At 37.6% G+C, this 22,502-nt stretch overlaps 1 protein-coding gene across 1 annotated transcript in view; it reads left to right on the forward strand.

Annotated features, from left to right (window-relative positions):
- USP31 (ubiquitin specific peptidase 31) overlaps nucleotides 1-22,502 on the forward strand; it is a 60,660-nt gene that overhangs the window by 11,932 nt on the left and 26,226 nt on the right. Inside the window, exons 2-6 of the mRNA XM_012644955.1 lie at nucleotides 14,934-15,071; nucleotides 16,370-16,458; nucleotides 16,552-16,644; nucleotides 17,252-17,387; nucleotides 19,958-20,102. Coding sequence (XP_012500409.1) covers nucleotides 14,934-15,071; nucleotides 16,370-16,458; nucleotides 16,552-16,644; nucleotides 17,252-17,387; nucleotides 19,958-20,102 — 601 coding nt within the window. The remainder of the gene's footprint in view (nucleotides 1-14,933; nucleotides 15,072-16,369; nucleotides 16,459-16,551; nucleotides 16,645-17,251; nucleotides 17,388-19,957; nucleotides 20,103-22,502) is intronic.

Genomic DNA, 22,502 nt, shown 5'->3' on the forward strand with positions numbered 1-22,502 from the left:
CTCAGGCTGGTCTCGAACTCCTGAGCTCAAACAATCCACCCGCCTCGGCCTCCCAGAGTGCTAGGATTACAGGCGTGAGCCACTGCACCCGGCCAGATGTCTTTCTATTTATTAATGTCATCTTTAATTTCTTTCAGTTGTGTTTTGCAGTTTTCTGTGTATTGGTTTTTCTTCCCTCCTTGGTTACATTTATTCCTAAGTATTTTATTCTTGTTGATGCTATTGTAAATTGAATTATTAATTTCCTTTTTGGATTGTTCACTGCTAGCGTATAAAAATGCAACTGGTTTTTGCATGTTGATTTTGTATCCTGCAACTTTTCTGAATTCATTTTTATTAGCGTTAGTAGATTTTTTGTGGAATCTTTAGGGCTTTCTACATTACAAGATCATGTCACTTGTGAACAGAGATAATTTTACTTCTTCCATTCCATTTTTTATGCCTTTTATTTCTTTTTCTTGTCTAATTTCTCTGGCTAGAACTTCCAATACTATATTGAATAGAAGTGGTAAAAGTAGGCATCCTTCTTGATCTTAGAGGAAATGCTTTCAGTCTTTCACCATTGAGTATAGTATTAGCTGTGATCTTTTCATATATGGCCTTTATCATGTTGAAGAAATTTCCTTCTATTTCTAGCTTGCTGTGTGTTTTTATCATGAAAGAGTGTTGGATTTTGTCAAGTGCTTTTTTTCATCGAAACTATCATTTTTTGGTCCCCACACCCCTTCATTTTGTCAATGTGTGGTATATTACATTTATTGATTTTCATATGTTGAATCTCCTTTCATTCCAGGAATAAATCGTACTTGATTATGATGTCTGTTGAGATTTTGAAGTTTTTTCATTTTGTTTTGAAACTTTATAATAGCTCTTTATAGAGTGTATATGTGTGTAAGGTAACAACTTCATGAAACTTTTGATACATTTGATGTGGACATTTTCCTCATTCTCTTGCTCTTTAATTTTAGTTTGGTACTTTTATATATTATAGAAGGGTTTAATTTACATTTTTGAACCTCTTTCCCTTATTGCTTTTATTATTATATAGCTGAAAAAGCTATTCTTGTATATAGGATAATTTTTCTTTTTCTTTTTCTTTTTTTTCTTTTTTTCTATTATGTTCTAACATATTTACCTCTTTGGGAATATGGAGTTTACTTTGGAGCATGTGTACAGTGGGAATTTATTTTAAGGTTTGACATTTCCCATCTTGTATAGTAGGGTGTGTGGTTAAGAGCTTGGCTGGAAGGCCAGGCTGCCTGTGTTCAGATCCTGGCTGTACCACTTGCTAGCCTTAGGACCTTTGGCACTTAACTCTCTGGGCTTAATTTCCTCATCTGTAAAATGGAGATAAGAGTATGTCTACCTCATGAGGTTGTTTTGAAAACAAATGAGACAAAAACTTGGCAGAGGGCCTGGCACACCAACAGTACTCAGCAAGTGTTGACTGATGTTGTTACCATTGTTACCCCAACCTCATTATCATCTTGTTTATTTACAAAAGGTTTCTCTAGTTTTAGAATTTTATGGTTTATTTCTGACTTTTATATTGTTTTATCAATTTGTTGTTTGGTACTGCATAGTATCATCATTGCTTATTTTTTCTCTTGCTATTCTTCAGAAAGTTCTCCAAATTTTAGAATCATTGTGTCAAGTTTCAAAAAGCAAAGTAATCCAGGTGAATGTTAATGTTGAATATCTATATTAGTTTGGGACAGATAACTGTGTTTACTGAATGCCTGCCTGACACTGATAAAATCACTTTCAACAAAACATGAACTTCAGTAATGTTACAGTAAGAAAGCCTAAATCAACTGATAACTGAGGAAGAAACTGAAAGTTATTAAAGAACTGCCTGTTCCCCCAAAGGATAACAGGAGTGGATGGATATACTCATACATTCTTCCAGGGATCAGATAATCCCCATGTGGTATGAACTGTTTAAGAACATAGAAAAACTCACTCTCAGAGGCAAGAGGATTGTGTTTCCTAAATCAGTTGCTGTCTCTCTCCTCCTCTCCCTTGTTTGTAGCAATTATGTCTTATTATGTCTTATGCAGCATTGAACTTCTGCACCTGGTTTGTAGAAGGTGTACGATGTTCAGGGCCGAACATGCCACAACCAAGGACAGCTTGCAGACCAGCCTCTGTTATAAACATAGGTTTGCTGGTGATGGGCCAGTTCTGTTGTGGACTTGGGTATACCTCACTTGAGGACTTCGGTTACTCTTGAGATTTAAGCTTTGAGAGAGGAGGGAAAGAATTTGAAAAGGGAGTTGGTGAGCTTCAGTATACAGGATTTTTATGAGCAAGTTATCTGAAAATAGAATGAGCTGCCTCACATAATAGTATTTTCTCTGTCACAGGATGCTTTGAAAGTCTTGGGGTGATATTATAGGGGGAGTCACATGCCCCATAGTGGATTGTGTTGGATCCAATTTCTTTCTTTTCTTTTCCTTGTCTCTTGCTCCTTTCCTCTGACTTTTGAACATATACAAAATGTATTAGAAACAGAGGTGACAATGTTGGCAGCTTTATGGGTATGTGAAGAGTGAATAAGGAAGAGGAGATGAAAATAATGTTAAGATTTTGAAACATGGTGTTTTGGGATGGTGCTCTTCAAGATTGGAAAAACAAAATGGAAAATAGTTCTGGAGGTGGGTGGATAAGTTCAGTTTTGGACAGGTCATACAGTATTTGAACATGAGAATCTTAAGAAAACTTCTTTTTTAAGCTATATTTGTTGACTGTTACCATTTTCAGGTACTGTGCAAAGTGGATCATTTAAGTTTTTGGTGACCCATGCCGAAATGAGCTAATCTGGTCTAAACATGGAAGTCTCTCTTAAGTCAAAATACAGATGTAGTAATATAGATGCTTGTCCTGATTTAGTTGTTTTACATGTTCCTTTGTGTGGCTTAAAGTTTTTAGTTCGACCCCATTACTTTTGTTTTATTATTAGTGTGGGGTTTGATGGATTTTTCCTGTCCCCATCTATGCACTTGTCACAATGAGGGGCTACTAAATGGGGCACTGTTCTCTGTTTGTGTAGTCCCCACAGCTGTTTCCTATAGTAAAGACTCTGGAAAACAATGACCTCATGGTTTCCACAAAAAAACCTTTTATATTCCGTAGTGGAAAAGAAATCATTCAAAATTGGGTAATTTAAAGTTCCTGTCCTCTGTTGCTTCTTCCTGCAAAAATATTCTTGTTTGCTCTGCTTATTGTTCACTGGCTGTTCCTCATGACCTTTTATGTTTAACAAACAACATTTTTGCAGTGGAGCACATCGGGATATCTTGTCTTTCATTTGATTGTGATCATTCTCTATTTAGAAATAAATCATTGTTTTATGCCATGGACTGTGGCAGTTCCTAGAGGAATTGGCCAGTCACCCAACATCTGTTGCATCTTCCCTCCAATTGTTGAGCTCGTATGGTAGCAAACAATGCGTCCACAAACAAACAGTTCACACTTGAGAAGATTTCATAGGGCTGGTCAAGAAATGCTTATGTTGGTATCTCCTCCTACTGGAAGGAACCTTTCTTTGTAAGTTCGTCACCACCAGACCAGCTGAGTAAATTTTTCACTTTAATTCTTGCTAGTCTTAAAATCTTTAAGAGCAAGGCAAAGGCATCTGATTCTCAGGAGATTTAAGGAACAATAATAATCATAATAATAAAAATACTGTTCATTTGTATGGAACCAGATCATATACAAAGTGAATTCATATAGTTTTTAATTTAATCTTAACAACAGCTTTGTCAAAGAGGCATTGTTACTCCATTTTTCAAATTAAGATAATGGGATTCAGTGCTAGTAATTAGTAGAGCTAGGACTGCAACTGTGCATAGTTTTTGTGAGCATTAAATGAGAAGATATAAGTAAGGGTTTACTGTAGAAACAAACACACAGTATTCAAGAAATGACAAGTGGTAATAGTGCAGGTTCTAAACCTACGGCCACTCCAGTACCCTTCCCCTTATGCCCAGATAACCAAAGCCCAGAGAAAGAAGCATGGTGATGATAACACATTCCTTGTGCCTTGTAGTGTTCTTCTGCATCAGACACCCTGCCTTTCACTGCTATGCTTATTTTATTGACCTGCTCGTTTCAGTTCTGTTGTTCTATAGTGACACTACAGGTTTCTGTGTTTGGTCCTGTCCCCAACAACATTTTTGCTAGTGAGTTGGATGAGGACCTAGCAGGCATATTAATTGAATTTGTAAATGTCTTAACACAGCATATACTCCAACTTAAAGAACGCAGGTCCATGAATGTCTTTAAAGTTAGCAGCTGAAATTTAATAGAATCTTGTATCTTGCATTTGGGTCCCAAAATGAGCTACCCCATAGCTTTCACATATGTGAAAGGTCCTGGATGTGTTACTGGCACGTGATAGGCTGATGTAGCTGCCAAAAATGTTTAAGACTTTTATTCTACCTTCAAAGAAGTGTTGTGATCTGGGTAGATGATAGTGTGGTTCTCCTCCCAATTTCTAAACTCTGTCTCCTCTAATTGATGGTTTTTATTACTTCCAGATTAATCTTCTTAATGTTTACCTATAATTACATTATTTCTCTTCTCAAAAATTGCCATTGCTTTCCCTTTTATATACAAAATATGGTGTAAATTTCTTAGCCTGGCATTTAAGCTTTCCATGATGTGGCCCCATCTTCCACCCTACCCTGAGAAGGCGGTGGGACACAGCGAAAGAGCTGTAGAGTCAGAGACTTTTGAGGCAAGTGATTTTCCTTCTCTTAGCCATGTTTCTTTCTTTTATGATATGGGGGTAATAATGCATTCTTCATAGGACTGATAATGAGTGACGAATACATGTACAGTGCCTAACACATTGCCTGGCCTAAAGATGCCTGTTAGCATTGTTATCCTTGGTATTTGACAGTCACCTGCCCACTTTGCTGACTCTTATTTATGCCCCATACTTTCCCACCTGTCTTGCCTTTTCTCTTTTCTTCTTCCTTGGTCCAGAGCACACCTGTTCTTCAAAGTCCATTTTAAAAGCCACTCTTAACATTTCTAAATTTAGAAAATGACTATAAGGGAACACCCAGAGCAAATAAAATATTTGGAACTAAAAAAGCCCATACAAAATGTAGTTTTATGAAAATGGAAATATAATACAGTATTGATTTTTTTTTTTTAAAAGAAGCTGTTCTTACATTAAAGTTCTCTTAGGCCCTGGAGTTGGAAGTAATGGCTCCCTCATTTGAAAGCAGATAGCATTTTACATGGAACTCTGTTGTGGTAACTGTACACTTCCCTCTTAGTTAAGCTTAAATAATAATAACAATAATAGCCAAGTGTTCAGAAAACTTTTCTTTTTGAAAATTTCAAATATAGACCTAAGAGAGGAGACTAGTATTATAATGAACTTACATGTCCCTGTCACCCAGCTTCAACAGTTATCAATTTGTGGGCAATCTTATTTCACCTCTATAGCCCTTGCCTTTCCTCTCCCCAACTTTTGAAGCAAATTCCAAAAATGTTTTATCTGTGAATAATTTCAGTATATCTCTAAAAGACAAGAATGCTTAAAAAAACAAAATGCCATTATCTGCCTAAAGAACACTAACATTAATTCCTTAATATTATCGGATATCCACCGATATCTGATTCATATTTCCATGATATTCTCTCTCTCTCTCTCTCACTCGCTCTCTCTTACTCACACACACGTATCTGTGTGCGTGAGAATGTACATATCTATTTTTTTTTACAGTTTATATAAGGATCTAAATAAAGTCCTAAAATTTCAGTGGATTGACCTAAGTCTCTCATAATCTGTCCATCTCTATTTTATTTTTTTTCTTCTTGCAGTTTATTTGTTGAATGAACTAGGTGTTTGTCCTATAGAGTAGGGCTTTTGAAATGATTGGGTTAAGGGCTAATTTTTAAAATTTCTAATATGTCATGGACTATTTGTAAAATGTAATACAGATGAATTACTAGAAAAATGAAATAAAAAAGGCATATGTAAGACCAGCCCCATTAAAAAAATTATTAGATTCAGTAGACATAAAGTTACTCTCAATTTCTGTGCTTATCATGGACTAGTAACAAAAAGTCCACAGATGGGCACCTGTCTGTGGGTTGTGCTTTGAAGAGCACTGCTGTGGAGCTTCCCATAGTCTGATTTTTGTATTGTATTCCAGTAGCTTCAATTAAAATGTTCCTCTGTCCCTGTATTTCCTGTAATATGGTAGTTAAATCTAGAGGTATAATGAGATTCAAGTTTGAGGTTTTTTCCCTCCCCTTTTTTTTTTGGTGAAACTACTGTGCGTGGGTAGTCTTGTAAACTTCCATCAGGAAGCCTATACTGTCTAGTTGTGATGTCAGCAGTCAACAGTCATTAATGGTTATTCCCCGATCCATTTATTAAGGGTCGGAAAATGATGACGTTGTAATTCTAACATTCCTTTTTCACTCATTAGCTGGAATACTACTACAGGGACTCTTGCCCAATTATTTGGTTACCCCAAAGTCAATTTTGTGGGAGAAAGGCTAGATAAATGCTTGATTTTTTCTCCTTCATTTCCAAATTTTCAAAATAATTACTTGATTTCCAAATGTGGTTAGTGAATTTTTATAACCCAATGAACTCATCGGCTTAAGCATATTTGAAATGTTCAGTCAGTTATAGTCATTAACCTTATTGATGCTCAAATTGTCCCATTTTCGGCCGATGGGACAAGTTGGCTCCCAAGTCCTTTGGACATGATGCTTGTAGTCTGTGCTCCCAGTAATTATAAAGATACATTAAGTTGGAATGTTCTTTAATCTTGTCCTAAAATAAGAGTCCCTTTTTAACAGTGCAGTGACAAATCTCCCTCATTTTAGAGTCTATATGTCATGGAAGTTATAATAAAATAGGGTACAGAAAAGATAAACTCCTTTAAAGGCAACAGGTCATGGAAAATATCCTGATTTCAGGATTTTAATAGTGACAGGAAGAAAGGAAGGAGGAGGATAGTTTTCATTCCCCTGCTGGCGGAAAAGAAAGAGAAGCATTGGTAGCTTTTTATCTTATATCCAGTGGGAGGTTAGTTACCCTTCAGGCTGTCTTGTGATGTCAGGCAGCTGGTTAGGCTGTTGTAACTGTCCTCCCACCCCCGACACCCCTTCTTGGAGTCTCTCAAGCTTCAGAGGGTAGTGCTGGGAGAAGGGAGGGGACGGCTAGGGTCAACGGCTACTCTTTTCCTTTTGAAAATCCTTGAACCTTTGCATTTTGAATTTAATCAGTCCTGGTGCAGCTGAGATCTTGGGCAGATCACTGAGCCTGTTTCCTTATTTTCCTTTGCCTCGCCATATAATACCAGTCTCACAGGTCCTGGGCATTTAACAACCATTGGCTTCTTTACACCTGAGTGATGAAAACATTTTAGCAAGAACAACCAACCCACCAAGCAACCAACCCAGCCTTTAAAAGCACGTGTTACATACATACAGAAAAATGCGCAAGTCATTAGTGTACAACTTTATGTGTTATCCTAAAGTGATAATTTATCACACAGATCAAGAAATAGGACATTGCCAACACTCAAAAGTTCCCCCTAATTGGCTTCTAATACCATTGATGAGTTTTGTCTGTTCTTGAACTTTATTATGAGTGAAATAATAAATATATTTTCTTTTAAAAACAGCTTTATTGGAATGCAGTTCACCTACCGTATAATTCACCCATTTAAAGTGTACAATTCAGTGGTTTTTAGTACATTCATAGAGTTGTGCAAACATCACCACAATTTTAGAACATTTTAATGATCCCCCAAAGGAACCCCATACCCCTTAGCAGTCACTCTCTATTTGCCCCCAATGTCCCAGCCATAGATGACTATTAACCTACTTTCCTTTTCTATAAATTTATCTATTACGGACATTTCATATAAATGGAATCATATAATATGTGGCCGTTTGCATCTGACTTCTTTCACTTAGCATGATGTTTTCAAGGTTAATCATGTTGTAGCATATATCATACTTCATTCCTTTTTACAGTCAAAAAATATTCCATTATATGAGTATTCCACATTTTGTGTATCCATTCATCCGTTGGTGGACATTTGGGTTGTTTCCACTTTTCGGCTGTTGTGAATGATGCTGCTATGCTCTTGGGCTGGTGGGCAGGGCCATCGTGCTGAGTTCGTAAGTCAAACTCTGTGTTCTTCCTCTACCTCCCTTCACTAGCTCAGGAAGCTGATGCTGCTAGTCCCTTTTTCTCTTCCAAGGGCTAAGCTTTCACTTCTCACCACCTGGCAAGCCAAGGGTGGCCTAAAAAGCCTGCTGGTGGGTATAGGCTTACATTCTTTTTTCTCTCTCCATGTTTCATTTTTCTTTGATACTGGCTCCTGTCACTGTTTCCCCCAGGGGTAACATCCAAAGGTTGGCTTATGCCTTGGGTTTAGGGTTAATATAGTTAGAAAACTTTGGTTTAAGGCTCCATAGTTCTGTTTCTTTTTTTTTTTAACAGCTTTAGTGAAATATCGTTGACATATAACAATTGTACATATTTAAGATGTACAACTTGATGCTTGTACCTCAGCCATTTGTAATGTTCCATAGTAAGAATGTATAATTATTTCATAGATATTTAGATAGATATTCCGGTTTTTCTGTTTTGACTTGTACACTTCCCATATGATGACCTTTTAGTTGCATCAGGACTGGGTGTTTGCATTTTTGATTGTGCTAATTGTAAACCAGAATTTCTCCCTTCCTCCTTAAAAAAACACTTTGTTTTACTATAGTTGAAAAGAATTTTAGATTATGTTGGAAAATGACAAGGAGGCCAAAAAGAAGATACTTTTGAGTTACTTGAGTTACTTAATTGGATACATAAACACGGTTTGATGACCTGAGCTGACTTTAAACTTGGAGTCAACTGGGCTTGGCCACTTAGAGCGTGCAGGGAAGGATGGACAGTCAGAATTAATCTCTACCAGCAGAGCAGCTTGATCATTACAAAGGTGAATGTTCCCCTTTACTTTAGTTGATGAGAGACAGATGTAGTTCTCCAAAGCCACATCTTTGCCTCTCTCTAGCATCCTGTGACACTCAGGCGGGCAAGACATAGTTCTTCACATGCTGCAACTTGATCTTCCTACATAGTCTGAATTCCTCCTTATTCCTCAAATAATAACATCTCAATTAGATAAACTGCATTTTTGTTTCTGGGCCATGTTTCAGTCATAGGAAAAAATGCAAATGACAACAAAACAAAAACTGATTAATAAGGATTTATTTAAAAGCAGATAAACTCCTGGAAGCCTCAGGGTTGGTGCAGCTGTAGTTCAGCCTCCAACATATGGTTTATATCTGATTGAGAATTGATGGTTAGAATGAAGAACCTCAAGTCGTGAGTGATCCAGAGTCATATATGGGGACAAATCATTTTAATGTACCTTATTTATTAAAGAAGGATTATGGACAAAAATGTTTTAAGGCTTTTTAAATCAGTTGAAGTTGAAGAATAGTGGTAAGTTTGGACAAATTACTTCATTTCTCTGAGCCCAAGTTTTTTCTTCTATAAATAATAATACAGTATAAGGAATTTCCTAAGGGTGAATTTTATAGGAAATAACACCTATTTAATGCACCGTATCAGGCATTAAGTATTAACTGTTATATTTACTCTTTATGCCAAGTTGTGTATTTGCTAGGTATTGAAAATAATATTGAATAAGACATTATTCCTGATCACTGTCTAGTAATGCATATGAGACTATGTGTCTTGGAGATAGGAATAAAACACAGTGTAATAAGTGATATAATGCACTTATGAAAGAGGAGCCTCCCATAGTTTTAGTGCTTTTGGAAGTGAAACTCCAGAGCTTTTCCAGTGTGGCCATGCTCATTCTTAGTCCTGTCTTCATATTAGAAATAGAGCCATTTAAAAAAAAAAAATCACACATGGAAAAAAAATTAGCAATGGGCTGCTGCCAGGACATGGTTTTTATTTTTTCAAAGTTTCCCTAGGTAATTCTAATGTGCAGCCAGGGTTGATAACCAATGCCTTACATATTTCCTCCTCTTCTTCCTCTTTGGTATTTTTCAGGATTATATAGTACCATAGGGCGATTGCTTTCTTTTTTCTTGATTTTCTTTGAAACTTATATAATAGTATCTGTGCAGAATTTTAGAATTTATAAGATGCTTTTATGATCTCATTAAAACCTTATGGTAATCTTTTTAGAAAGGTAGTATCATCCCCATTTTGAAGAAAAGGTGGCTGAGGCTCCGAGAAAACACTCATTAGGTAAAACGTGGTAGAAAGAGGACTTGCACCCAGGTATTCACAATCCAGTCTTTTGTTTCTACTGAATTTCTAGCAGATACTTCGAACCACTGCTTAAATACTTGGAGGTCTTCTCTGGCTCCTGTATTTTCACTTGTATAGCTTTATGCTCTGTTGGGAAAGCTTTTGATCGTTGTTTGGCCCATCCATGTGTAGGATATTCCTTTTAATATTTCGCTTTTATCCTGGCTCTTGACCATACTCGAACTCTTAGTTTTGTGGTTTCCACATATTGGTTGTAATTTCTTGAAGTGCAGTAACTATTACTCAGCCCTTTTATTACAGCTTTTTCGTTCAGGTGTGGAATATATACCCCTTTCCTAGTCTTTATTCAGTCATGAGTTCCTGCCACCAGGTCTTTGTGGTACATGCAGGTCGGCTTAAAATCTGAAATTAATCAGACATTCTTTGCTATCCAAATCTGTTTGGTTCCTGAGTTTGGAAGACAGCTATACTCACCAGTATTCTACCAACGCGCTTTGGTTCCTGAGTTTGGATCCTAAGAACTTGGATGTGAGGGAAGAACCTGGACTTGGGTTATCCTATGTTTGGCCCTTCTATCTGGAAGGATCAGGAAGGACCTGTGTACAAGTTGATCATCCTATATCCAAAAGTCCAAAATGTTCCAAACTTTAAAACCTTTTTCAGTGCCGATTTGATACTCAAAGGAAACGCTTGTTGGAGCATTTTGGATTTTCAAATTTGGGATGCTCAACTGGTAGGTATAATGCAAATATCCCCAAATCCGAAAAAATCTGAAATCTGGAACACTTCTGGTTCCAAGCATTTCAGATAAGGAATACTCAATCTGTTCAGGAATAACAGATTTTCCCCCTGTGGAGAACAGAGTCCAGGGGCTGTGTGTGGCATTTGCTATTATTCTCATTGGGTTGTCTTTCCATCCTTGATGGGTGCCCCTTGCCGTTTGCCTCATTTCTTTTCTCTCTGTCTCCCTTTTCCCACCAGGGTCCCTGCTTCATCCCCTTGAGGGAGGAGAGTGAGAGAGAGTGGGTTTGGAGGTGGGGTGGAGTGCATTCCAGTCATAGGGAGAATAGATGTGAAAATCTGGAGGCTTTTCAGTTTCTTTCAAGAGCCTATTGTTGCCTTGCTTGGCTAATACTGGCTGCCTCACAGATGAATTCGTGCTGTTGTGTTAAAAGACATCCCCACCAGAGGTGAAGATGAGGAAGAGGACTGGATGAAGGGCACAGAGAGCCCATTTAGTCATGGCTGCATTCTATACCCTGCTGTGACATACTATTGCATGGATACTTTATCACTATTTTTTTCATGGGTCATGTCTGTTTTTACAGTTTACCCGTTTGCACAGACTTCATCCCTTACATTTCAGTTAATTATTCTTCATCAAATTAACAGGTGTCCTGAAAGTCAGATTCAAAAGATGAAACTTAAGTTCTTATCATTATTTCCAGTCTCCAAATTTCACTTTCAGTTACCATCTGTGAAGCCAGCTAGTCACATTTCATCTACTTTTTTCCTCTACAAGTATAAATAATGTCCTCCTGAGTTCTTCTGTTTCATTTTTTTTTACCCAGAATCACTGGAAATAAATTTTTCATTTCTTCTGGCATAGAATCAAAGAAAATAAGTGATGATTGGGTTTACTGGGTCTTGCAAGCTATATTATTCCCACAAGAGTAGCCCAACTCTTGTTCAGTCATGTCGGACCAATATTACCACATCCATTCCTCATGGGAGGAAATTACTAACGACCATTGCTTTGTTTTCTTCTCCCTGGGGTCAGGTAAAGGACTTTGTCTTGGACTAGTCAGTGTCTTTTTCCTGGGGCCTGGGATGCTGTGGCCTCTTTACTAGGACTCTATGGGTAGAAGGAACCTCATGTCTAATTTCATAGCTCCAGTTATATAGACTTCATCCTTTTTCTTTTCTTACCCATGTTTCCAACTCACGTTTTTGTTTTTTACGGAGGGTTGGGCAGGGGGAATGCTTTCTATTTGAAGGGTAAGGAGAAATTTTATGAAACCCCAAAAGTGTTTTGACTTTGACCTTACTATTTAGCAACTATATGCTAAGGATTATCCCAGTTGAGGGGAAAATTGGAGCAATGGTCAGATTTATTTATAGTAGGATATGTAGGAGTTAAGCCGATAAGACTAAGTTTAATATTTTTCCAAACAAACTCTATATCTAGGTTCTATAAAATAGACACAGATATGTGAGGTTTACATTCTGTTTTTCATAGAAGTGACAAGTTTAAATAATTTCTCAGATTGTATCAATACTTCTATTTACAGATGACAGTGATAATCTACTTTTTTAAAAATGCAAAAAATACGGAAGGATTAATTTTGGGACGTCAAATAAACTAAGGTTTAATTATGAAAAATTTGGTAAACCAAAGCAGCATCAGATATGACCCAAAACGTAAACCACATCATTGCTGGGACTCTAGGGGAAGAGTGTGGGTAAAGCTTTGGGATGCAGAGGTCTTACCTTATTTCATAAACCAGGAGTCACAGGTTCAGTGAGTTGCCTCAGAAAACCAGTGGTTTGTGGCAGAGTCAGGGCTTGAACTCAAGTTTCTTGTCCCCCACTGTTTTTCTTTTTCTGTAACACATACTAAAGGATTGGCTATTAGATTATTCTGTGTTTTGTTTTGTCTGGGGAAGAGATAAAATAAATTGTCCCCTGGGTATCTGCAGTGGAAGAAATGACCATTGTAAGGAGTAAAAAGAGGCAGAAAGAGGAGCTTTTGTGCATATGCATTGAGATTTCCTTTTCCTTAACTTTCCTTTAGTTTGCTATGTAGTGATTGAGGGTGGGGCTGACCCAGAGCAGTTTTTGCCCTAGTTACAGCGGGTTGTGGAAGTCCTGTTGCTTGTTTAGTCGTGCCCAACGAAAATCTTGTTAAGCAGCCTTAGCACGCACGATGTCTTAGTACACAGGAATTGGTGGATAAATGCTGGATGAATTGAAGCGATAATGATAAGCATAAATAAATTTAATGCAATCTTGATAAACAATTGAATATTGTCTCCACCCTAAAATTTGAATGGATGCTGTATATAAAATATCTGCATTTGATACATAATGAAAAGTTTGATTTCAATTAATTTGTTTTTTGGGATGTATATGTTGAGAACTTTTTTCCCCCTTTTTCCCATTGGAAGTAAGAAAGAGAATGAGTTCTGAACAGAAGCTTGCCCTCTGCTTCTGGCAGTTTGCATGACCCAACTACATGCCATGAGATTTGTCACTATCCTGCTATACCTGAGACTTCCTCTTGGCAGTTGTCCTCTGCTTCTTCCACAAAACAAACAATACAAAACAAACTCAAAAAGACAGGTTCCCTGCCTTCCTGTCTGTAGCTTATCTGAATCCATAACTATCTTTACATCTTTCTCTTCTGTCTCTTCCACCTCCTGTTGAAGGCTAATTTCTCTACCTCTTTTTGAGTCAATCCCTCCTTCTCCCCTTACGGAAGAATCATCTTTCTTCAGATACCTCCTGTTAGCTTCTTCCCTCAGCATGGAGGTCCCTCTGCTCTGTAAGTCCCCCCTCTGGATGGTCACAGCATCTTTCCTCCTTGCTTTTATAACTAAGCTGCTTGGATGTAAAGAATGGTCTTCTGGCAGTTAGCCAATTCCTTACCTTTTCTTCTCTTTTAGAGGTCTCTGATCAGTATTCTCCTTCCTGAGATTGCGTGGACAAGCAACTTCTTCATCTGCCATTCCAAAGAACTGTCTGGTGCCTATCTTACCTGACTTTTCTGCAGTAGTTTACATTGTTGCTTTCATCTCCTTGGAGGTTCGTCACTCTCAGCTTGTATAATGCCACTCTTTGTTGAATGAGTGATGATGAATCTTGAAGCCGTAATGTATCTGACATAAAAGTTTAGCATTTTAGCAAAATCTACTTAAATAAATCTTATTGTAAAGCTTGAAACAAAATTTTTAACCACTTTGTTATGTAAGTAATATGTAGTCATTGTAGAAAATTTAGAAAATATGAAAAGTGAAAAAAACACCTGTAATTCTTTCACCCAGAGACAAATGCTTAATAGTTTGGTATATGTCATTTTAGAACTTTTTCTTTGTATATATGTGTCTACACACATACATACAATTTTTTGAGAATACATTCACACTGCTTATTTATAACTTTTTTTTCCACTTAATGTAGCTGTATTATTTAGAATGGTTATGTCATGTAGTTGTACCGTAAGTTATTCAATCAATTCCCGTTTTTAAGATATTCAAGTTGTTACCATTTTTTTCTATTATAAACACGATGCGTATCTTCTTAGAAGTCATTTTTTTTAAAAAAAAATTTATTCGCATAGATTTAAGGGGTACAAGTGCAGTTTTTAGAAGTATCGACATGCTGCTCCAATGGTTTCCTTTAGATATGTTCCTAAAAGTAGGATTGGTGGTAAGTGTATTTTAAGGTTTTGGTACATGTTTCTGGGGGTGAGGTTTTTACAGTAATCATCTGTTTTTACATTGCTGTCCTGGGAAGTTCTCTCTAACACCCTTGAGATCTTGTATCCCTCTTTGGGATTATGAATATTAATAAATAGTTTATCTTTAAAGCCAGAAACTCACAGCTGTTCATGTTGATTTATTTACCTGTATAGAGTATTGTGTCAAAGAATGCACTGCAATATCGGGGAAATTCCCAGCATGACGCCCAGGAGTTTCTGCTGTGGCTTTTGGACCGAGTTCACGAAGACCTCAATCATGCTGTGAAGCAGAGTGGCCAGCCTCCTCTGAAGGTAAGGACACACACTCCTCTGAGGCAGTCAGGGAGCAGTGAGCATCAGTGAACAGAGTAAGGAGAGAGTGTAGATTCTTCTCCTGGGTATTTGGTTAATACAATGAAATTGTCTAACCTCTGGGTGAGTATAAAATTCAGTGGATACTTAAAGGATATTTCACCTTGTTTACTACTGTGTTGGCAGTGTAAGATACAAGAGACACTGTCCCCAAGGGACTTACAGTCTAAAGAGAGGGGAAACACTTGCATATAGGACTAACTTTAGATTATAAGGGATTCCATCTCACTAAACTGTTTTTAAAGCAGAATACGTTTACTTTCTATTCTTGTAAGACATGCCTTAGAGATCACTGGAATGAATACGTAATCAAAAAAGAAATGTGTGGATGTCTCTGCTGTTAGGATTTGATTTGAGCGTAGGAACTGAATCCCCACAGGGTTCTTACTGAGAAATGTAATGATTCATTCATTCAGTTTTTATACTTTGTAGCCTTAATGTGATGGATAAAATGATTTATATAATGGAAAATAATTAAGACTAAAGAATTGCTTCCCTCTACGCAGCTTTTAAAGTTTTTGATAATTCTGCTGTGTACTTCAGATTTTAAATTTCTAGTTTTGGTAAGTTGTAAAATTATTCTGATTCAAGGTCCTTTGTGCCTGAACACTCTATACTGTCATATGACTATATGCTTGTGGCTGACTCTCCCACCAAATTGAGACATCCTCAAGGTCAGGCACTGTGTCTTACTTATCTTTGTATCCTAATGTCCTGTACAGTGCTCTCTGCATGTGATAGCAGATGCTCAGTAATCAGCTGTTGGAGGGACATAAAAAGGTTAAATAGATTATGAAGGTATGAAGTAGAGTGTGGTTAGGCACCAAAATGAACAGCACAGCTGTTACGTGCTTGAAAATTTAGGCATTGGAAGAACTGGTACTTTCAAAGTAGTTGGGGATTGATTACTTTCTGGAAGAGGTTGGGGTGGGGGCTTTGAGCGTTGGAGGGAGAATGGAGTATCCTGGGGAAGGAGAGCTGCTCTGCTGCCTAAATTGGGTGGAGAGATGGATAAACACGGTCAAATGCAGAGTCTGTTTTGTTTGAGGAGGTGAGTCCAAGTGAGCCACGTCCTGTCTGCTGTGTTCCAGTTACTTTAGCAGGTGCTTATCACTGAAGTTTCGGGACTTGGTGCAGAGCATGTAAAGGAAGTCAAAGACATTTGTGACTTTATAGGTTCATCTTCAATCAAGAATTGGTACTTCTGGTCTGTGAAATTATACTACTCTTTTTTTTAGCCACCGTCAGAGACTGATATGATGCCTGAGGGACCATCTTTTCCTGTCTGTAGCACTTTTGTACAAGAACTTTTTCAAGCCCAATACAGGTATGAGCAAATCAAATGTTCCCTCTTACTTTGTTTACTTGACGCAGTTCTAGGTGATCTTAATGTTTGTGTCTTACCTTTTTATTTTTGAAGATCTTCTTTGACATGTCCTCATTGTCAGAAACAGAGCAACACATTTGACCCTTTCCTCTGCATTTCTTTGCCAATTCCTCTACCCCATACAAGGTAAGAACATATTTAGTAAAAAGTAAGACTGTATGTTCCTACAGTGTTCCTTTTCCTCTGTAGGCTCCACTTATTAGGTCTTGTTACTTATTTGGACAAGTAATGGGGTTAATGATAAATCCAATATAGGCATTGCCACAACCTTACAAAAATAAATGGCTGTCTGAGTTTGCAGGGTGAGCAGGCACATGAGGCAAGCAAACAGGTGCTATCGTCTGGTTCAGTTTGTCCTCCACAGACGGTATGGGGGAGACGAGAGGGTGGTGGGTGACTTCTAAATTCTCTAGAGACTTTGTATCGCACTTCTTGTTTCATAGTTGCTTTAAAATGTTTCTTAAAATTTCCAGGAGTTACTCTGTTTTAAAGAAAATACAAAGCACAGAACCAAATATGGATATATTTTGTTTTGTGAAGATTGCCTTTTCCAGAGGTGTTGATTATTGTTTCATAGTTCCACTTAGATCCAAATGAAGTATTTTCATTTGGCTGTGAAATAAAGGTGTGGGTTAGCCTTAGTCTTGTGATTTCAGATCAGGTTTGTTTTGCTTCTTCTATATTTTAGTTGAAGTAAGTGGCTAATGAGAAGATCTGACTTTGATCTGTACAGGCCTCTCTATGTCACTGTAGTGTATCAAGGGAAATGTTCTCACTGCATGAGGATTGGCGTGGCTGTGCCTCTGTCTGGGACTGTTGCCAGACTTCGGGAAGCAGTGTCCATGGAAACAAAGATCCCCACCGATCAGGTAATAAGCCTGCTAAGACTTATCACACATGAGCCACAAAAGTATTGCTTTCTGTTCTGGAATTTTTTTGCGGTTATCTGCCACATATGGTTAGATGGAAATGTAAAAGCAGTTGTATTTAGTGTTAAGGGAAAAAAAAAATCAAGACTTAAAAGAGTAAAACATAAAAAAACTTTTCATGCTTCGTTTAATTGTGTATGTATATTTTTTAAAAGGCAAAGCTATGACTTTACACCAAGACTTTCTTATAGCTTTGTTTATAAAGTATAAATATTTAACCCCTCTTAAAATCATTCTTATGGATGCGTATATGGGCAATAGAGTGTCCCTATGTTATTTGACAGTTAAAGAGGCTTAGAAAATTTGAGCAGTGACACTAGAAAACCCCTTCCTGTTATAGTGATAAGAATGGACATCATCTTGCTAATGTAGTGTTCTCTACATAATAGATGCTCAGTGCATTTCATTTTCTTATTAAAGCTTTACCAGAGTCTCTTACCTTGTTTAGATAACAGAAAGGAAAATTGTGCCCCTGCCTCTTTGGGGCATATCTTTGAGAAGTGGTTGTGTTCAAATTGACCAAAAATACTTAGGCCTATTTGTGACTTGACATATTTTTGCATACAGTTTTTATTCAATTCAGTATTATGGTTTTATTTGGGAAAACATTCCTTATTTAAGATTTACTAAGAAAAGATGACTCAGTGGCTAAATAGCTTTTCCCTAGATAGCTTCTGGAAATGGCTATGTAATCACTGAAATAATAAAGTGTTTTATACCTCAGACTCAGGTGGCCCTGTTTGGAAAGTTACCTCAGTAAAACAAATAACAACCAGCAGTATTGCCCTAATATAGCAAATACCTTACATTTTCACAGGCCAAGTACTGGCATGTTGATGCACATTCTTCCTTACTCTGAAGAGCTCATTGATTTTTTCCCCCTTCAGGATGAGGGAAGAGACAGAAAGAGAGGGAGGCAGGCTTTGGTGGTGTCCAGGGCAAATCCGCTTGCATCTTTGAAGCTTCTAGCACTGTTTGGCTCTTTTTGCATGTGGTTTAAATTGGTGAAATAATTACAGGTTTTCTTTTGACCTCAGTGTGCTGGAGAGAATGAATTTTACTTGCATGTTCACCAGCAGAAAAACAACATGGTTATTAAATTCATTAGAAGGAAAATGTGGCAGGAACATTTTTGCTATTTGTAGAATATGCTACTTAACCCCTTTTACCTTGTAGATTTGCAGAATGTCAGTGCTGGTATAGGGGATCTTGGGGGTCCAGCCCAACCCTCCCTCATTTGAAGGAGGCTCAGAGAAACCATGTGACTTGTTCAAGTCCACAGGGCTGGTTGGTGACAATGTTGTTGGAACCTCCTCATGCCCAGTCGAGTGCGTTTTCACTAGGCAGTGCTGCTGAGCGTGTGCCGGTCTTTAAAAGTCCCCATTATTTTTCTCCACATATTTTGTTTTTCTGTTTTGTTATAAAATTCTCAACCATTTCAGAAATACATAAAGTGGAAGTATTTCATACTAAGTCTCTTAGTACTAAGGGCTACTAACTTTAGTGCTATGTTCTATAGTATTCATTCCCATTTTTTTTCTATGCATATACTGCATTATTTTATAAAAGTGGAATCATTTACATATATTCTTTTTATTTACTTAGATCTTTCCATGTTAGTGCAAATAATATGTAGCTCATTCTTCTTAATAGCTTTATAATTTCAGTAGGGCTATGATATATTTAACTAGTTACTATTGTTGGATGTTTGGGTTATTTAATTTTTTTTCCAATACAAATGTCCATGGTTATTTGACATTTTTAACCTGAAAAGAAGAAAATACTGGTAGAGAAAGTCTCAGAGTCAGAAGTGGACTGTATCCTTGACATGAGACTGGATAGGTGTAGAACCTTTAGGCAAGTCTGTAGACTTTTCTTCAGTGAATCAAGGGGGTTAGACTTTATAATCTCCTGGGTCTCTTTTACACGAACATTTAGAGGAACTCTGGATTTAGTGCCATGAAATTCTGAAATTAGAGTATAGGTATCTGTGGGGGATTGGTTCTACGATCCCCCGAGGATACCAAAATCCGTGATGCTCAAGTCCTTTATATAAAATGGTATAGTATTTGCATATAACCTATGCATATCCTCCCATATACTTTAAATCATCTTTGGATTACTTGTAATACCTAATGCAATATAAATGTTATGTAAATAGTTGTTATACTGTATTTTTTCGTGAATGATAAGAAAAAAATCTTTACATGTTCAGTACAGACACAACCATCCTTTTTTTTCTTCTGAATATTTTCATTTTGTAGTTGGTTGAATCATGTCAGTGAAACCCATGGATATGGAGGGCTGCCTATATATTGTTACACAATTACAGAGGGTACTGTGCTTCCAAGGTTCTCTCATTAAAGGCAGATAATGTGTGCTCCATGAGACGTTTCAGAGCTCTCTCAAATCACTGCAAGTCCTGATGGTCTGGAGAAGTTCAAAGATTGGGAAATCAATTAGTATTAAATTTCTAGTTATCCAACGATTTACATGTTTCCTATTTTTAGATCGTGTTAACGGAAATGTACTATGATGGGTTCCATCGTTCCTTTTGTGATACAGATGACCTGGAAACAGTCCATGAAAGTGACTGCATTTTTGCCTTTGAAACTCCTGAAATATTTAGGCCTGAAGGAATTCTCAGTCAAAGAGGTAAATGAGCACCTGTTTCCATAATACCACCTGGGTTTGCAGGTCTGACAACTGTCTACCTTTTTAGATGTCTGTTATATGATGTTATACACTTTTAAAAAATCGGGGTAAATATAATACACACAACATAATTTTTTATGATGGTGTAAATTTTGTGGTAACATAGTTCCCTAGAGGAAGGCAGCTTTTAACTGTTTGAAGCAAAGATTTACGGCCATAGTTGGGATAGCCCTTTACTGAGACTCAGACTATGTCCTCTCTTAAGTGGCCTTTTTGGCATATTATGATGGCACTTGGGAAGATACACTGTGCCATTGCTTGTTTTTTGGGGTTTTTTTTTGCTTTTTATTTTTTGTATTTTGCTACCAGCTTTATGCTTAATTTCTAAATTCTTTTTTTTTTTTTTTTTTTTTTGAGACAGTCGTCCTCTGTCACCTGGGCAGAGTGCAGTGGCGTGATCATAGCTCACCGCAACCTCCAAACTCCTGGGCTCAAGAGATCCTCCTACCTCAGCCTCCCAAGTAGCTAGGATTGCAGGTGTACACCATCACACCTGGCTAATTTTTTCTGTTTTTGGTAGACACGGTGTCTTGCTCTTGTTCAGGCTGGTCTTGAGCTCCTGAGCTCAAGTGATCCTCCAGCCTTGGTTTCCCAGAGTGCCAGGATTACAGGCGTTGAGCCACTGTGCCCGACCTTAATTTCCAAATTCTATAATCTTTGCTTTAGAATGTTTTCTTGATACTTGCTTTTATGAAATTTTCATGTAACTCTTTATTGGTAAGTAGAAAAAATAAAGTAAAACTCTGGGCAGTATTGTTTCTTTTACCGCAGTTTGGGCTCTGATTTGGAATCTAGCTTGTCTCTCCACTGTGCTTGGAGGGTTATGGGACTATTCTGATTTTGAGAGTTGCCAGGCAACTCAAACTTTGTTCCTGGCTTTGGTATTCTTGAAGGTTCTTCCTGGGGCTCCTTGACATCAGTGTCACCTGGGAACTGGTTAGGAATGCAAATTCTCAGACTCTATCCCAGATCTATTAAATGAGAAACTCTGGGAGCTGGACCCAGCAATTTGTTTTTAACAAGCCTTCTAGGTGATTCTGATACAATCTGAAGTTTGGGTACTGCTTCTCCACCAGTCTTAGCAGTATTTTTTACTGCTATGACTTTTAGAACTAAATTCTACTACTAGCCCCCACTTTTCCTCAGGTTCTGATTCCATTCCCTGACTTCCACTTGTCTACTGGAATTTCTTCTTAGAAGTCCTACAGGCCTCTTGCATTACACATTTCTTTCTTAGACCAGTTTCTTCTATGGAATAATGGCACTACCATCCTTCACTCCAGCCGGATCGAGGCTTTGTGACTTCTCCCTCAAAATCCACATAGAACTGATGACACACTTTGCATTTTCCTCATCCTTCTACTGCTACTGACACAGTTCAGACAAGTCTCAACAGAGCTTTTCCAGTAATTTCTTTTGTCTTTACTTTGGGCTTTCTTCTGTCCAGTTATTTCTCCACAGTGCCACCAGACTTACTCTGTTACATAGTTCTGATCATGTTACATGCTTATTGATTTACCGGTGGTTCCCCTTCGTCTAAGATTAGATGTAGACACCTTGGAAGAATGCATGGCCCCTGGTGATTTGGTCCATGCCTTTCTTTCTAGCCTATCTGCTACACTGTGTCTCTTTCCCCATGTTCTCTTTTCTAAGTTTCTCCCTATTTCTCAAACAAGCCTTGGGCTTTTGCACTTTCCTTACTATTTGCTCTGCTGAGAATTTCTTCTTCAGCATCTGTCTCATTGGCTGTTACTTTGTCTCCTCCAGGCTTCTAATCTCCCCATCCCACCTAGCTCTAAGCAACCACTATTCTACTTTATGTTTCCAAAGATTTCCCTAGTTTAGACTTTCCTGTGATTGGAATCATTTAATATGTGGTCTTTGGTGACTGGCTTTACTTAACATGTTTTCAAGTTTCATTTATGTTGTGGCATATATCATATGCCATTTCTTTTTATGGTTGAATAATATTTCATTGTCTGGATATGTCACATTTTGTTTATCCATTTGTTAGTTATGGACTATTTCTGCCTTTTGGCTATTATGAATAATGCTGCTGTGAACATTCCTGGCAACTTTTTGTGTGGACATATATTTTCACTTCTCTTTAGTATGTACCTAGGAGTGGAATGTTTGGATCATGGTAACTCTAATCATTTGGGGAACTTCTGGACTGTTTTCTAGAGTGGCTGTACCATTTTACATTGTCATGAACAGTGTCTGAGGGTTTTAATTTCTCTACATCCTCGCCAACACTTGTTATTACCTGACTTTTTGATTCTGGCTATCCTAGTCAGTGTGCAATGATATCTCCTTATGGTTTTGATTTACATTTTGTGA

This window comes from Propithecus coquereli, unplaced genomic scaffold, assembly GCF_000956105.1.
Source record: "Propithecus coquereli isolate 6110/MARCELLA unplaced genomic scaffold, Pcoq_1.0 Scaffold223, whole genome shotgun sequence".
Classification (NCBI taxonomy): Eukaryota; Metazoa; Chordata; class Mammalia; order Primates; family Indriidae; genus Propithecus; species Propithecus coquereli.